The 18,517-nt window shown below is 38.5% G+C and overlaps 1 protein-coding gene across 1 annotated transcript in view; it reads left to right on the forward strand.

Moving 5' to 3' along the window:
* The window catches only part of LOC117204022, a 108,049-nt gene that overhangs the window by 37,454 nt on the left and 52,078 nt on the right, over nt 1-18,517 (forward strand). The window contains exon 3 of the mRNA XM_033441012.1: nt 9,237-9,323. Within this exon, the coding sequence (XP_033296903.1) occupies nt 9,237-9,323 (87 nt within the window). The remainder of the gene's footprint in view (nt 1-9,236; nt 9,324-18,517) is intronic.

The raw sequence follows: 18,517 nt of genomic DNA on the forward strand, positions 1-18,517 counted from the left end.
AAACATAATCTGACAAATTTTTATATAGAAAACTGTTCTATTAAATATTCTGAAAAGTATCGTACTTTCGATGTTGCGTGTATTTCTGCGCGTTACGCGCATTATTCGATATTACTGCGAATCCGCGGTCTATTTATCATCGTGACACAATCGCAAATGCCAAGTGTCATTGCGAGACGCGTGATGAAAAAATAGAGAAAGTGGAAAAGGTGAGAAAGAAAAGATGAATCGTGTAAGTGGAAAATACGTTTTAGGCAGTTCCTGTTTGTTAACAGTTCCATCGGTGTACAAATTTCACCGCGAGATCCGTGCTTGTGTTACAAAACGCGGAGACGGGATCGAGGACAATCAGTGTACAAATATTTACTCGTCGATAACGAATAAATTGACACGTAAACTTGGCAACTCATTACCACCGCGTTGATCGCGAGCAAATACGTTTATGTACGTGTTTGCAGAACGGTTTCGATCGACTCGGTGCACCTTCGAAAGGAGAAACGAAATTCCATGCCGATGTCACGACACCTGTCATTAAACGCGTAGTCGTTCTCTGCTAACCGATAATGTCATCGTTAAATTTGCAGCAGTCGCAAATTTGCCGATCGATCGGTGGAAGGACCGTCGTTCCGGTTAACTTTCAAGGTGAACGAACATATGAATTATTAGCTTATTACCATCCTCTTCTTTCTTTTCTTCCTGTTCTGACGTACGATGTAACCAGTACCGTAAGACACTTTTTCTCTCCCCCTCTCCCTTTTGTATCGAGGAAGAGTGTTACGTGGCGTTGTATTGAAATATTTGTACACCGGCAATTATGTCACTGATACGTGACCAAACATCATCGACACGTAGCTGGCCGATGGATGAGAGTGTACAGGCAGATTTGAAAACATTGTGCCGTGGAAAATTTCAGCAGCGAGCTTCAGATTCGAATTTTGACAATGACGTGACTCACTCTGGTTTCACCAAATGGAAAGACTTTTGATGTTTCGGGAGACTTTTTATACGTAACATTGGAATGCGAGATCGCACTATCGATAAGGATTCTTCTGCTTTATCTTCAAACTTGAAACGTTTTTTTCAGCGATAGGATGCGAAAGATACACTTGGATCGAAAATAACCGAAAAAAAACGGATTTAAAATGAGGATGGGGCGATGAAAATGGGAGAAAAATAAATGGAAATAAAAGATAAAATAATACTTCAAGAAATAGAAGCTTTTCAGAAAAATATCAAAATTCTATCGAACCTGTTTCGACTGTAAGTTTATTCGACGTTCTATGTATAAACGTATAAACAACGATTTTTCATTTCTACTAAAATTCTACGTTTCTACGCGAAATTCTACCTTTGACAAGAGCCAAAAATAACATCTGAAGCTACAAGAAAGAAGTTACTACAATATCTTACCATACACCAAGCATTCATCCTGCCGTTACCGTCTTATTTATTTTGTTTATTCTAAGATATTAATACTAATCGCAAGTTCTCGCTCGCCTTGCATTTACATCAAATTTCTAACAAGCTATCGTCGATATAAATTTCTTTCCATTTGGTGAACTATAATATCGAATAACGAACAATTATTCCTCTTTCTCGTTCTTCAAGTTTGGCGAAATAAATTCGCCTGGAACGAACAGCGAACGAGCGAAACTATGAGGCCGAACCGAGCTACGTGACGCATATTGGGACCGAGGATATTTCCATGAAATCCCTCCTAAAAATACTTGACGGATGTTGAATCTCTCGGCTGCGTTTCTCCTTTTGCTACTGTTACTGCCTCCTAGCTCTGTTAGCGGCAGGAAATGCTTCTCCCGTAGGAACGAGCCGCTGGAATTCCAGAAGAATGCGACCGCCCTCTTGTCCGACTTGTTGTCCTCTGACGTCATCCTCTCTTTTAGTCAATGAATCCCGTCTGAACACGGGTCTGTACCTAAAACGATTAGTCCTTCGACGATCTTGCAAACACCGGAATCAGAAATCTGCTGGAAAAAATGTCTTGCCACGAAGTGAGTAAACTTGCAGCCCTTTCCTGTTTCGTTCTTATAGAAGTTGCATTGTCCTGTGTAGCGCTTTGTTGTTTCTCCAGATACAATGATTCACATTTATTTATTTGAATTTGAAATTTGCTTATCGCAGAAAATTTTGTCGCGAACATATCGTGCCTGGCACACGAAACTTTAACGTATTTCATTATTTCGTTAGCACCGTGATAACGACGATCGTATCGATGATACGATTACAGCGATGGAATTTAAAAACAGTCTTGAAATGTACGTAAAAGTTGGTAGACTTTATTTCAAACGTACGCTTCACGAGAAAATAGTATGTACAGCGTGAATAGTTGCGATAATTGTTGTTCCGATAATTTTGCGTGCAATACGAAGCTCGTCTGTGTTTTTTAATTTTGCGGATAGTCAACGAGCTAAGTCATATATTTCCGAAGAATTGAATATCACTCGTGTGCTTGAGTAATGAAATTAAGGAACGTACAAGCGCAGTTTCCGATGAATTTAATATCTGGCAGGTTCGAACGTCTCGTAACGTGTATTTGTTTCGAAATTTAGCAACTTGTTCGTGATAGTCGTATCGCGTCACATGCTACAGAAAATCTTTCGCGTAACACGTAGCGTATCCTGCAGCAAGAGTTTCTCTAATTGTTCAAATTTTCAAGTCAAGTTGTATCGTGCAAGCTGTTACGAAGCAACGATTAAATATTTTTGGTTGGACGAATTAGTAAAACGTTTAAACAATATTAATAAATAATGCTACTTCGGCTGTCTCGTACGTATCGAATTGGTAGATAAACCATTGTAACTATGCAGAGTAAAATACTCGTGCCCACTGCTGGATTTTTTCATCGACGACAAAAAAGCTTCGAGTCGCGTGATCCGGCTCATTTCGCCACGTATAAAATTATGTGGCGTTACATCGTGCTCTTAATAACGCCTGTAACGATCTTTAAAGCAACGCCTTTAATGATGTTGAAAACAACGCCTTGGCTATGATACGAAGAAAGTATCCGGTCTTGTCGTGGAAATCTACGCGTGTGGTCCCGTTCGTGACATCGATTTGTGCATGGTATCACTATACGCTACTGGCTATAAGTATCGGAATACTCTTATTAGGATACATACATTGCACATACGTAGGTCACATATTTAGAAAAAAGTTAGAAAATTCGAACAAATTTACTGCATTCTTGGCGTTTCTATTTGGTAATTTAGCATTTTATATCACGAGACACCATAAGGTATATAATACATCCGCAATGTAAGTAAAATATTAGGTTGTCCAGAAAGTGTCTGTCTTTTACAACGATGCATCTTTATACAAACAGGGGACCTAATCCGTCGAACGTTGTGATTTTTATTTTGATGATCATATTCGATGAAATAATATAAAACGAAAAATGTGCATCCATTATTTCCTTATAAACGAAAGAAACTTTTATAGCGACCTAATAATAATAGAATTATAATAAATATTATCAGAATAACGTGTGCATTTGTGGGTATTATCAATGATGCAAAAATGTACAGGGTGTACATAATACGTAGAGCAACATCGACGACAAATATATCTAAATGACGATGAAACAAATCGCTGCACAGACTCTGTTTCTGCAGTTGTGTTGATAAAAGTACAACTATGTAGTATTGCGTTGAATTTACATTTAATATATTATTGCGTTTGTATAATATTTTATAGTTTATTATATATAATATTGGATTTGGTATTACACTTTAATATCGTTCAATCTGTACGAAGTAACGCATTTTGCAAGGAAACGATGAATATTCTGCTATTTATGGCTCACACTGTAAATCTTCAGAGATGTAAAATACGAACTACGGATGAAATAAAACAGTCCCCGATATACCGTATGGAGTTGCTTCTGGAATCGAAATTCCAAAGTACATAATTAATAATCAATGAAGTGGACGAACAAGAGTCGAACGAAGTTAGGAGTAGAATTTTTAACGCGGACAGATAATCCAGCCGTGGGTACGTGTCGCACACGTAGACACTCTTGGGTCTCGAGTCGAGATTGAAGATAGCATTCTTACAAGTGAATTACCAGTTGGCCGTTTCGAATGTTAAGTGAGAAACTCGCTGTTACGTTGACGATAAATGATCTGACCGCGACGGATTATGATTTTAGACGATACCGTCGGCTTGTTTGTGGTCGATGAACAGACAGTAGAATTTCCACGAGAATCGTGATTCACCAAGCCACAAATTCGTCGTCTCTGATCGTTTCTGTGCTCTGGGCTCTGGACGTCACGCGTTCCGGTATCCTCCGATGTTCTCGATCGCGTTGGATTCCTGCAAATTACTCGAGTCATTAATCATGCCTTGGCCAGTACCTGGTAGTACCTTGCAACGCATATCCTGTCACGGTGCGTGCATCGTGAAACGCGTTTTCGCAACGTACCGTCTTTTCTCGTCTATTATCGCGATTTTCATACAATTGCCACTGGTATCGCGATTTTGCTTCAAGATTAGGTTCACGTTTTCCGTATTATGCGTTGGCTTCTAACGATATCACTGCAATACTGTTTTTTAAGCTTCCTAAGGAAACGAACATTTTCAGCGAGTCAACGTTTTTCCTTCGAACCATTTCGAATATACGAAAAGTTTTAGTTGGTAATAATAAATCCATTAATATCGAATAAATGATTAATTACGCCAAATTAGACGTATTTTTCTTCGGTATTTTTAATTTCATTCCATTGTGCGTTTTTATAAAACCATTAGACGAGATGTGCTCTTACTATTCATAATTGTATTCATAAACGTATGATTCTCCTTACAGACTGAAAGGTATTTGATCTTGAGAGATCAACAGCGTAATCTTCAACCCTTTCGCTATCGTATTCTCGAGATCGAAAGTAGTTTTGGACAACATATCAAGCGAGGAAAATGTAAGGAAAAATACATTGAAGTAATTTGTATAATTCAGTATGTAACTGCATAAATGGAAGTGTTTTTGTGTTACGGGGAATGATGAAGATATTTACACGCTTACCATGGAAAACCTTCGTACGTGCATATATTATGCGTCTTCTACAACATTTCTTCGGATTTGTTTCGAATTGTACATTGGAATAAAAATGAAATTGCAACATGTTTCGTATAGTATGCATAATATTGTATATTCGTAAAAGATTTTCACAGTGAACGTTCAAACATTTTCCTGAGTCAATGTATGTGCATCTATCTTTTCTTTTCTTTTTTTCTTTTTCTCTATAAATGTTCACTCGACGTTCAAAGGCGTATATGCACGCTCTTCTTATCAAAAGGGTTAAAGGCTAATCACTTACTTCTGTTAATAAAATAATCAGCGTTGCAAAACTGTAGTAGAATTTTACGATGTTGCCATACTGAAATAAATAAGCGCTGAAAACTTCGTTACGACAATTTCTATAGAAATTGCAACTAAAAATAACCGAGCAAATGAGAATAATTCCGCAATAAAGAGGTTTCGCAACCCTCTTGGCCGCGATCTATAAATCGACGATTTAGAAAATCGTAGACGATTTCTGTATCACATGTATAATATTAATTCTTTTTATCATTAATAGATCGTCGTTTGATAATCGTCGAACGTTACTGGAAAATGCGTCATATGCAAAATAATTACATCGCAAGCGTAATGTTGTGTACGTTAACTTTTATAAACAGTATAAAACTCTAAGCAAGTGGTGTGTGCAGTTATCGTTTGCGATAGATGCAGTTATCTTTCTTGGGTCATTGATGGTCCATCAAGTGCATGTTTATCTTCTACGATTGTAAAACGTTGTATACTAGAAAACGCGTAAAAGTAGATTCTTGATCGCGAGGGAACTATCGGAAACTAGTAAACATTGTTTTCAACAGAACACAATGTTTAGAAGGAAAGAATAGGAAAAATGATTAGCGCGACGATTCTTTCAAGACTGAAACCGAATGATAAAATATAGAAATTCCTCGGTCTCGTTAAAATTTCTGGCTAATAAAAATAAATACTCGACATGCTTCTACCACTTAACTTAGATAACGAACAGAATTTATCGTATTAGAAATATAACATCGACACTACGAGCTAATCGCAATCTATCGCAATGTATTTCAAACAATGAAAAACATATCTCTGCTGCCGTGTAATTTGTCTAATTAACGAAATTTATCGTAGTAGAAATACGCGTAACATCGTCGATGCCACGATCTAATCGTAATTCATCGACATTGACAACTTCGTCGTTCATCTTTTATTCTCAACGCGACACGAGTAAAGAAAAGAAGGTATTTGAAAAGAAAAAAAAAAAAAAAGAACAGAGATATTCTTTCAAGCGAGGCGATTGGAAAGGACGAGCGAGAAAACCCATCGATACCATTAATCATTGTATTTTGCATTTCCCATCGGCTATAATATTCGCCCATGGCAATTTCGATGGTCACGGTTCTACTTCGTGTCGTAACGTTCTCGTGATAAACACACACGTACACGTATGCACGAGTTTGCATCATACGTTTCTAGGAACGTTCATAACGTTTTCCTCTTTCTTCCACGCCGTCCATAAATAAGACGCGGATCCGTAGCGTCGCGATCGGAATATTCGCGTTTCGAACCGCGACAGAGCATTCCAAACTCGCTTCTATCTCGCCGAGATGTTAGTTAGCACTCCATTACCGATTCTTCGAAGCGGTCGCGGTGTTTGGTTTTCTGGTCAGTTCGAGATTCGAACTTATAAATAGGACGCGCGCTTCTATATCGAGGCGGACACGTTTCATCCCCTTGGTTTAACCCGTTGTAACTAGTTCCAGATGGGACAGAGCAGCGTTTAGAATCGCTCCCGTTGCAACGCTCTCCGCCTGTACCATCGTGTTCGAAGCTTGTTTCGTTGGGTCTTTTGCATCGTGTCACTTATTTCCAATTAAGCCTATTCGTTTAGCGTTTCCGTGGCAATCAAAGAAATTAGAAATCGGTATCCTTCTTCTCGTGATACTGTTCTTCTTTCACCAATGATGCGATCCTCTTCGCGAGATTTTGGTCCGCAAATTGCGGCAGTGCTCGTTCGTTCCGCTAGGATTGTCGCATTGTGCGCAGCATTTCCGATCGTGTCTTCTCTTTGATTCTCGGTTCCTTGGAAAAGAAAGAGACGATGGTACAAGTAACTGTCTGGTAATACGTACAATTTTGCAAATGTCACTTCAGCGCGGTATTTTCGTCTGCAAATTGTGAGAGCGAGAGATCTTTGATGAAACGTGGTTTGAAAATTGCACGCGCTTCTCTTCGTGCAATGGAAAGTTACTTTTAAAGCGCGGTTATTAGAGACTAAGCGTAGGCTATTCTTGTTATCAAATGGAAAGAAATCGGCAGATTTTTAAACGACATCGAAGACGTAAATTAGGTAACGTTCGAATTTCTGCATTCTTTCGTACTTATTAATTCGATGTATCGTTTTATTACTATCTTTCGATAATTTAAATAATAATGTGACTTTTGATATTTCCATGTTATAAGATGGTTATCTATAACCGAAGGATAGATAAGATGAAAAAAAAAAAACAAGAAATACCGTTGAAACAACTTTATCGAGAATATAAAGTTAGTTGTTTTATCAGGCACTGGCAGAAACTGAGCAAAGTCTGAACTGGAAAATAATTTTCTTATTTTTATTTATATAGCACGGAATATGAAAACGGACAATGAGATGTTTATCTTCATCGCTATGAGAATAAGGAAATCCAACCATTCGATCGATTCAGATAGTTTGCTGCTCGCTCACTCGCTATGCATGACTTTGCTTTAGTAATTCAGACGCAAACGGAAATTTGCATTAATCGTAAATCCAGATAAGTTACGCTAATCAAAAGTAAGAACATACGTATGTACATCGTAATACGTTTGAACGTGACTATGACGTTTGATGACATATCTTTCCCTTTTTTCTTCATAAATCGCAATAAATCATGCTGTAAAAAAAAAAATTAGCTCAGACCAATAATAATATAAAGAAAAAAGCATAAAATTAGTTCTATGTTGTCGTATTTATGTGACAGCGTAATCGGAGATAATTATTTCCGGGTTTTTTTTCTCTAAGTCGTAAACTTGTTACAGGAAAATTAGCTTAGATAAACAGCAAAAGCAAAAAGTACGGATAGACAAAAAGAATATGAAATCAGTTCTATTTTAACACATAGCCAGAAACGTATAACGAGTTCGATAAAGTCTAGAAGCTTTAGTTCTTCGAATTAAACGATTGTTTTATAAAAATACATAAATTTAATGCACACGAGTACAACATGAAATACGTGCGTGATACGTTCGATCGTCCAAGACTTTTTATTTAGACAATTTTCAGAATGGCCAATACGATTAAGCAGTAGAAATGGTAAACGACGCATGTAAGTACCGGAAGTGAAGATTTCCGGTAGAAGCAAAACATATATATAGGTATTTCTGTTAATCTTGATTTTATTGAATAGTCGAGCGCTATAGGTTTTTTAACGTGAATGATTTTTACAAATTTGGATGAAAAATAGATGGCGAAATATATATACTGAATTAATGAAATTTATTTACATGTACATTATGCTTTCTTTTTTTTCAATTACGATCCTGTCGTAGCTCGATTTTGCGATAAGCTTAGAAACTAAGATAAATTGAGGAATTTTCTGAAAGCCTAGAATTCTATGATAAAAATATGTGCAGGCAACCTCCAGTCAAATAGCCAGATTATTATAAAAATTTCCATTGATTCGGTAAATGTAAAAGGACAAAATTTCATGACAGACTATTATAATTAAAAGTTCAAACATTTTTATAAATATTAAAAATTCCCAACTAGAGCATCGGACATTTTATCTCACGTGCCCTTTTTCCACAAACTTGTTCCATGCGTTACAGTTGCATAACTTTCTCACGGTATTTTCCACGTACAAGTTACGTCATTTCCCATTAAAAAAATGTCGCCTAATTTGTTTGGCACTTACGTCATCCACTATATCAATTATCGATTATATTCTTTCGATATCATCGTGCTATAGCCCGCGGCTCGTCTCATTCATCAAAATGAACGACACGTGAGTTTTCGTCTCAAAAGGCAAATGTTTGCCACGAAGTGACAGCTGAGAAGGAGAGAGAGAGAGAGAAAAAAGAAAAAGAGTACGAAAGAGAGAAAAAGAGCGAAAGTAAGAACGATCCTGACACAAGGGAAGCTTCTAAAGGGGTTGCCGTTTATTTTCAGATCGCGCGCCCAGCGAAGGGGATCAACGTCGGTGCAAAAACAGCACACCCCTGCCTCTTCCCGGCTCCCTTACCACCAACGGAGAAGGTAACTATGTCCTCAAGGTTATACATACCCCTTTTCGTGTCTATCTCCGCCGTCTGAGGCGTATACGCGCGAAAGAAAACTCAGACTGCATAGAAAAGGAAGCCGCCAAGTGTCCCACTTCGTTTCCAGCTCGTTGATCTTAACCCTTGCAGCTTTAAGCTTCTGCTCTGCTGATTTCGACGCGAGAAAACCATTTTAAAAGATCAATTATCCTTGTTATTAATATCTTGCGCTGAGAATTTTTCTTCCATTCTTTCATCTTTTTTTCCTTTTTCTTTTTCACATTTTCCTTCCAGTCTTTTTGACGAGGAAATTAGAGAATTTTTCTTCCACTCTCTCATCTTTTTTTTCCCTTTTTCACATTTTCCTTCCAGTCTTTTTGACGAAGAAATTAGAGAATTTTTCTTCCACTCTCTCATCTTTTTTCTCCTTTTTCTTTTTCACATTTTCCTTCCAGTCTTTTTGACGAGGAAATTAGAGAATTTTTCTTCCACTCTCTCATCTTTTTTTTCCCTTTTTCACATTTTCCTTCCAGTCTTTTTGACGAAGAAATTAGAGAATTTTTCTTCCACTCTCTCATCTTTTTTCTCCTTTTTCTTTTTCACATTTTCCTTCCAGTCTTTTTGACGAGGAAATTAGAGAATTTTTCTTCCACTCTCTCATCTTTTTTTTCCCTTTTTCACATTTTCCTTCCAGTCTTTTTGACGAAGAAATTAGAGAATTTTTCTTCCACTCTCTCATCTTTTTTCTCCTTTTTCTTTTTCACATTTTCCTTCCAGTCTTTTTGACGAGGAAATTAGAGAATTTTTCTTCCACTCTCTCATCTTTTTTTTCCCTTTTTCACATTTTCCTTCCAGTCTTTTTGACGAAGAAATTAGAGAATTTTTCTTCCACTCCCTCATCTTTTTTTTCTTTTTTCTTTTTCACATTTTTCTTCCAGTCTTTTTGACGAAGGAATTAGAGGATCGTAACGAGAGTGTTTGGTGTGATGTTATTAGTCGTTGTTCAACGAGGATACAAAGTGGGATATATTTAGACGGCGGAGAATATTGTTGAACCTTGACGAGGGTATTTTGTATTTTGTTGTATCTTTTTCGTGTTTTCGTTCTTTCGAACTAATCGTTTGATTATTACGCGAATAAAATGAAACTCGGACACGTCATTGTTTGTAGTGGCGTAATAAACAAATGACGTATCCCTGACGCGTTTACGTGTCAAAGGTTTCGGACTAGATGATTTAACGACGAGCTAAATTACTAACGATGGTAAAATTGACACGGCAGTTGTGAGCAAACTTCGTTTAAGAGGACGAACGATTAATGAAACGATTTTTAGATTCTACGTTGTAATATGTTTAAAGAGTATCTACGTTCGTAAACAGCGGGACAGAAATTTTAATTAAAGCGTTCTCTGTGCTTGGACGACAAAGAAACAGCAAATTCCGAAACGTAACTGGCCAAGATTAATATTTCAAGATGCTTCTCTTAGTCTCTTTATCTCGTCAAATTATTATCGTTAATGAAATGCAAAAAAAAAATGTAGCGACTACATCGATGGAAAAACATGATAATAAATACCGGATTAGATAGTGTAAATCTTATTAGACGCAAATGTTGGATATTAATTTATGCAAATTTAGCCTAAATCGATCTTTTAAAGTATCTTCGGATTAACGCGTATACGTTACACGCTGCGTGTAGCAAAAAGTCAATTAGAAATTCACTCGTCCACACGCGTACGTATCGACATTCTGAGAGGTTGTTCCGCTATTTCGCGAATCGTGTTCATTGACACGTTCCACCGTTTCGATCATGCAAACAGCCAATCTTAATCCTATGTTTTACGATTATTAGGTGTCTACATACGTTCGACTTATCTATTCGCCACTGTAACGTTGTATCACAAATGAATCAGTAATAATTTCTTTTCACAATCTTATCAGTCGGTTCGAATCTGTTGCAATTGACAATGACCGAATGATTTATTCTCTAAAGTAGTACGTAAGAGGAAATTATATACGTACTATATTCTGCTCATCACGTTTTCTGGTTCACGTTTTCCTTAGCTCGTTAATTAGAAGCTTGTGTAATAGGATGAAATTCAAAAGGAATGAAACACGGCAATTTCTGTTACGCCAACACGATATAATTTATTTTTTACAAAAAAAAAATTTTTTTTTGACACAACACGTACGAAAATGAGTGATTTTTCGTAGTAAAGCTATTGACAGACTATGGACGATAGATTACCGACTAAGATAGAAATCTGAGAAATTCGAATAGAAACAGGTTTTCATAAATAGGTCACTCAATAAGTTTAACGATAGAACAATATCTACGATGCTTAATCATTGATCGAAGTGAAACTGAAATGACACGTGACGGAACGAAACTAATATTCTCACTTTAAATTTCATCGAACAAATTAATTCAAAGTAAAATTGTTGAAACGTTAATAACCTATAAAACGTGTAAATAAGAATACTTTAGGACATCGTGCAACTCCTGAGACTCGAATGACGATCGAAATGATCTTGAAACTTACGAACAATACCTTTTCGCTTCACGAAATTTATTTCGTTCGAATAGTTCTCAAAAAATGTAACAGCGTGGGCCATCGGTGACCACGGCGGCAGTCAACGTGTTACGGGTTCGAATTACAGTTAGATACTCGTAACAGTCAGACGGCGATCGCGACGAAAATCATGTGAAAACGTAGAAACGGATGAAACAGTGGTTAATAGTTGGTCGAAGAAAAAATGTACACGGCGTAAATGCCGTTCATTAGGCTTAACGGTTGTTCGGTGGGTACATCGATCCCCCGGCTACGCCATTGGTCGATGGCTACGCCTATATCCACGTGGTTAACCTTGAACGATGCTACGAACGATTTCTTCTCTTCGTCTTTCGCCGCGTTTTTCACTTCCGTGTCGAAGAGAACAGAGCATCGGAAAGATTCCCGGCTGAACTGGTTTGCAAGTCCGCCAGCACTCTTTCTATTCGAGAGAAAGGAAGACAGAGATCTTTAAAAGAATTACTGACCGGGATACGGCAAAAATTCATCGCAGAAAAGTCGTCGTCGAATCGGTGGCGATCGCGACCCTGCTACCTGTTGTATATTTCAGAAGGATGCGTTTTTACCGGATGTTAATTTCTCGGAAGAATAGAATATCGTTGCGGGAACTTGCGAGGAATCGATCGTGCTGTATCGAGATCGCGTTTTCTTCAGATTCTTCCATCGACTTCAAAGAATTCTCGCCAAACGTCGAACGCCTCGGTTCAGTGCAGTCGAATCCCTGTTGCAGCTTGAATTAATTACGATACGAATGAGCAAATTGTTCTCGTAGGAGAGAAGATCGTTCGTTTTGTATCGTTTTACAGATGTTGACGTTAAATGGTATTAGAAGCTCGCGGATAAAAATGTAACAATTTCTTTATCGTCGTTTCGCGGCCTTTCTTGTATGGGGCAAATACAGAGGGGCGTACAGCAACAGCCCACCCTCTGTCGTTCCCCTAGGTCAAGTTCCACCCATTCATCCATCACACCATTGAATGATCGATTTTGTTTTCCCGTGTATTTTCCCTCTTTACGAACGTGCACTTAATTCGTCAAGGGAAGTTAGCTACTCGATAATAATAATTATTTATCGTTTTATCTTCTTTATCATCGTGACGTCATCCGAGCTTGTTTTATTCTTAATGAAAATTCCTAAACATCTAATAATTGGATGGTGAATTTGGAAGAAACAGACGCCTAAGTATAGACATTCGTCTGTTGTCTGAGTATCGTAGCGAATAGTGTTGCGAATTCTCGACTAAGGAGCAACCGGTCAGGTCAAACCGATCGGTCGATATCGCGTACCTCGAATGACTTAAAGCTCAAGGTGGAGGAGGTTTAATAGATCGAGTGTTCTAGCATTGTATTTGCACTTGCTGTATAAAAGTAACGTGTGATGTTATGAACACGGCGGTGATAGGATTTTGTTGGGAATGAAGTATTTCACTCGTACGGTACGATGTCTGATGACAAACTGTCTTCCTACGTTGCTGGTTCTCCCAACCAGCCGTTGAGTTTCGTCTGCCCATCGTGCCCTTCTGGCTGGTCCTTTCCCGGGGTTTCTTACCTGACCTCGGAGTCATTAGGTTTACAGCTCGGGAAGGACAAGTAGTTGGGAATTTCCTGAAGAAGGGAACGGGCCTGTCCGTGCCATAAACGGACGGTCACTCAAACTTCCGAACAAATAGTTTACTTCGAATATTATGTAAATTTTCGCACACTTAAATTCTCCACAAATACGTAGGTGTTCTATTCACTCGGATAATAACAATTCGACAATCTCAACTTTTGCTAGCAATTCGATTTCGTACGTAACTTTCCATATGATTTTGACGAAAGATGGACAACGAGACGAAAGCATCGATTTAATTCCTTTTTTCTTGAAACGGTAACACCTTACTGCACGTACTATCTTTAATTTCTCTTTTCGTCGTACTCATCCACGAGAAGCTGGAACATATCACGCCAGCAACAACCCCTGGCAATATTACGCCAACGTTTCTCCCCTCCGTCATTCGCTTCAATAAAATGACAGGCATCGAAGCGTGAAACCGCAACGGGGCAACCCCACAGCTACAATAAACCACCCCAATTCCGCTAATCACGTTGGATTTTCCCGCGCTATTTCGCATCGTCCGCGTTACACGGTTGGTTCAGCACGCGCCGATGCAAAGCCTCGATTACGCGGAACGAGGGATTAGCTTAGACGCGAGGCTGCTCACAAGGTCAAAGATCGGCATCCTTGCCGGCGATTAAACGCTCACGACGCACGGCTGCATAATTCCGAGCAATATCGCAGCCGCTCTAAAAATACGCGACACGACCCGCAACAGAAAAACTCTTTTTTCATTGCCTTTTCTTCCTCTCTCTCTCTGTCTCTGTCGACTCTCGTCTCTCCTCTTCTCTTCTCTTCTCTGCTCTTTTCTCTGCTCTTCTCTGCTCTTCTCTTCTCTTCTTCTTGCCATCGCGACAAGGCGTACAGTGTCTTATTATACGAGGCACGAGTACGTATTTACGCGAGAAGGAAAGCGCGCGCGGATGCTCGAAGAAATTTCCTTTAGCGTGCGCGTTCCAGCGAGCTGACGCGCGCGCAGGTTTTCACGCGTGACGCAGCGTCAGCTACGGTTCTCGTCGTTTTTTCTATTTCGGCGCAGACATACGGCGATGTTGGTTCGCGGAACGACCGAAACGCTTTTGGCAAAGACTAGAACGAGGAAAGCGGCGGCGGCTACCCGACCGGCTCGATTCTCTGGCCACACGAGCGCACCGCCCTCGAGACAATTCCACGAATTTCTATTATCTTGGTCGAAGAGCCGTGGCTCTCGAAGCTGAACACAGTTGCACGTTGGGAAAATATCGTAGAGTCGATGGTTCGACATTACGTACGTAGTCATTGCAGAGAAATTTTGTTTTCTTGGTTCCGTTGCTTCTTTCAACCTTTTTTAACTTTTTAACTTTCTAACTGTCAACTTTTTCTTCCCTTTCGCTAAGATCCTTCGTGAATTGAGAAACCACTAGCGATCGTACGATTAATTATTGTCGCACCTTAATTTTAATAACTCGCGTGTAATACTGAACGCTAGAACTACCGATAGTTAACACGTATCTATTTCTACCAAAAACCAGTGAAAATGACTGGTCTTTAAGAAATACGTAATAATAGGATATTTTTATATTTGTTGATTTATTACTTTCTTACAGAAGCAATTCCATGTTATGTAGTACCTTTTTTCGTATTATTAATCCATCTGTGATCGCTAAATGAGGGTTGACACATTTATAAAATTGTATTTGTATAAAATGGTATTTCTAGTGCTAGCATCTAGCGATCTAGCGATCGATCCGGAATTTTCCTGATAAATGATATCATCGTATCGAATGATACGCAGTAAAAATTTTAAAAACGTGTGGGAAGTTGTACAAAACGAGGAAACTGGTTGATTGGGGTTCGATAAACAGATTGCAGGATCCTTTTACACTTTTTTTTTATTATTTATTTATTTACATTTTACAATTTGTCCAGTAGGACATTTGGTAAAATATTATAGCTTAGTGATATAGCAATATAGCATGTGGATGGCTACCCCCAGTGGGATACCATCTTCGAATGTTTTACACTTTGACAAGTACCAATCATTTTGATTGGTATTGGTACAAGTAGCCTCGATACAAAATTATTTTGAATACATATAAAACAAAATAAAATTCGTTATATTGTTCTTTTAGTTATCGTTGCGAATGTCATTACATCATTGCGGAAAAATATAACATACAGTAGGAATCTTAAAATAAAATTGTAAAACCTATCAATTTGACTGGTATGGTAGTTCCAGTGTTAATACGTTTGACGAGTGGCGAGGTAGGAAAAGTAGCTAAGGAATACCAGTTGGATAGACCGAAACAAAGATCGTTATGTTTTTCTAAATAATTATCAACTCTTGGATTAATTACTGATAATTAATAATTTTCAAAAGGATACTGACAATCGTTCGTTTCTGGGCAAATTGACAGCGACAAAACGTTCATATTCGTTCACGTAGATCGAACGATTTCGTTTGACGAATGATGTAAGACATTCGCACGGTAGGTAGCAGAAATTAGTGCGCGTATGCACTCAGACTCAGATGCACGTTCTGTCGTAAAAACGATGCGTTTACGATACGGTGTTCGAGAGAAATACGTATTAAGCGGTAGCAACGTGACGTGTCCGTAAATTGCTCGAAACATACTCGAGACGCGCTTGGTGAGATAATTTTTAACGCCTCTTTCGATTGTCGTTATCTGACGATGTTGCATACTTTGTTTTTATCGCCGTCGGAGGAGACAAACCGCAGAGTTTTATGAACCGCGCGAATCGTTTTCGTCGGTGTATCGCGTAAAATCGCGAATCACCTGGTTGCCATTTTAAAATCAACTTTCGCCAGGAGAAAATGTTCGATCGGCAGTTGTTTAACAACGGAAGATGAACACGACGGAAATTCTGGAAAATTCTCGCGTCTGCCGCGCGTCGAAAGCTTCGCTCTTGCTATCTGGCTTTACCTATGCAAAGGCCACTGCACTGTCGACCTCAGACGTTTTCAAGCCGCCAGTAAATCGCATTTCCGACGAGTGTTCTCTTAGCGAGTCGTACGGGGAAACGTAGAGACGCGCGAGAAAGTGGGTTCCACGCGAATTTCGTTCGTTTTCGTATAAAAATTCCTCAAAATTTAGCGCCGCGTTTAGGATTTGTGGTAAATTTTCGCTGTTCCGCGTGATACGTCGATTTACATATTATTTAGTGACTTTACATACGCTTCCTTTTGCTACAAATAACCGTATCAAATGTATTTCTAAACAAGTTTATTCTACAGTTTACGTCGATTTATTTCATCGTGAAAATTTCTCCGGTTCCTTATTAAGTATTTCTAAGCAAGTTTGTTCTACAGTTTACGTCGATTTATTTCATCGTGAAAATTTCTCTGGTTCCTTGTTAAGAATTACCTATTATACGTGTGTATAGTATTTTTGAAGAACTACGTTAAAAATGTAGCACAGATATTATTATACTAGCTCCGTAATAACGCTATCAAGTAACATATTTTCCACTCGCATGTACGTATTTCTTTATGAATGTACGCCTAACAGCGACAGGTCTGGCCTCTTACGAAAGTTCTTCAACTTTATAAGCTATTTTTCAAAGGCTTACAACTTTGTAGCTAACAAGTTCTCGTTTCCAACTGTCACGTTAAAATACTACTTTTTAATGTGATAAAATGACATTAAAATCAGAGAACCAACAAAAACGCACATACTTATCATGTTTTTCTGCTGCGTGATCTTCAATTCCGCAAGAATAATCTGAACGAAAAATCGACGCTGGAATGTAAGGGGCAATTTAATTCGTTTTTACCTCGCGTTAAATACAACGTCATGTTAGAATCGCTGCGTTGAGGTCGCTGTCAACGAGAATCTACGTTTCAGCGTTGGACTTTTACCTCGAATGCATTTACCAAAGATTGGCATGATACCGTTCGACATAAATTACACAGTTCGTGGTATTTAATTCAACGAGATGCGAAGTTGGCATTAGGGGCAGCCCTGAGTTGCTTCGGAACGTTTCACCACGGTTTATCGCTTTCGATACGCGAAGTTGTAATTCGTGTATCACGTGTAATTCAGCAGCGAGGACGCGATACGTACAAGCGTTTCCTAATTCGTTGGATACGGAACTTTATTTGGCACGAACCAGCCGGATCAGAGCGTAAATTCTACCTGATAAAAACGTATCGGGCCACCGTTTCAATAAAACGTGACATAACACCATAAATTATTTTTAGCGCCTCCGGTGTGTACCTTCCATGCGTGAAAAATTTGCCAGTGGAACGAAAAACATCCGAGTCACCGATAAAGACCACGTTTTGCATCGTCCACATTTTATCAACGGTTTTTATTAATCGTTCAACGATATATGGTTCAGCCCTTCGTAATCGGAATTTCGTTGCTTACGAGAGAAAGAAAAAGTTCTAAAAGTTGTTCTACTCAACTCATTGAGAATCAGATAAGAATTCTGCGTGACGCGAAAAGAAGGAAAAAAAATGCGTAAAAGTTAGGCGAAAATTCGAACAACGTGTTTGTACATTAAGCTTGTTACAAGGATCGAGGAACGATGTCATTGGAAAAGAATTGCCATGATTTTTGAAGAAAGCAATAATTTGTCATTGATATAACATCGATATAAAGCGATAGAACTAAATGGAATCGAACGAAAGAAGTATATGATATATACGAGAGAAATTAAAAATAAACGAAAGTTCTTTAAACTTTATAAAAGCGCAGAGTCAAGACGATAGAAGGAACAGTGACGAAAATGGTGTTAGGCAAGACTTTGGTATTTCCTTTCATAATTGCGGAGTTAAAAAATAGAATTAGCAACGTTGACCCTTAATTATTTCATAATATAGATGATAGAAACGTTTAATGGCTTCCTGTCCAATAAAGTAAACAAGTTGGACGATTGCTCGCTGCTTTACTCTAGCCAGGCGAACATTTTCCTCTTATAGCGATTGCACACAATTGCGTAAGCAAATCGAACTCATTAATTTCGCAGAGCCAAAGCAAACAATGATCATCCACCTCTCTGAAAGCATCCGTTCAATTCG

The sequence above is a fragment of the Bombus bifarius genome, unplaced genomic scaffold, assembly GCF_011952205.1.
Source record: "Bombus bifarius isolate JDL3187 unplaced genomic scaffold, Bbif_JDL3187 scf7180000007977, whole genome shotgun sequence".
NCBI classification, from domain to species: domain Eukaryota; kingdom Metazoa; phylum Arthropoda; class Insecta; order Hymenoptera; family Apidae; genus Bombus; species Bombus bifarius.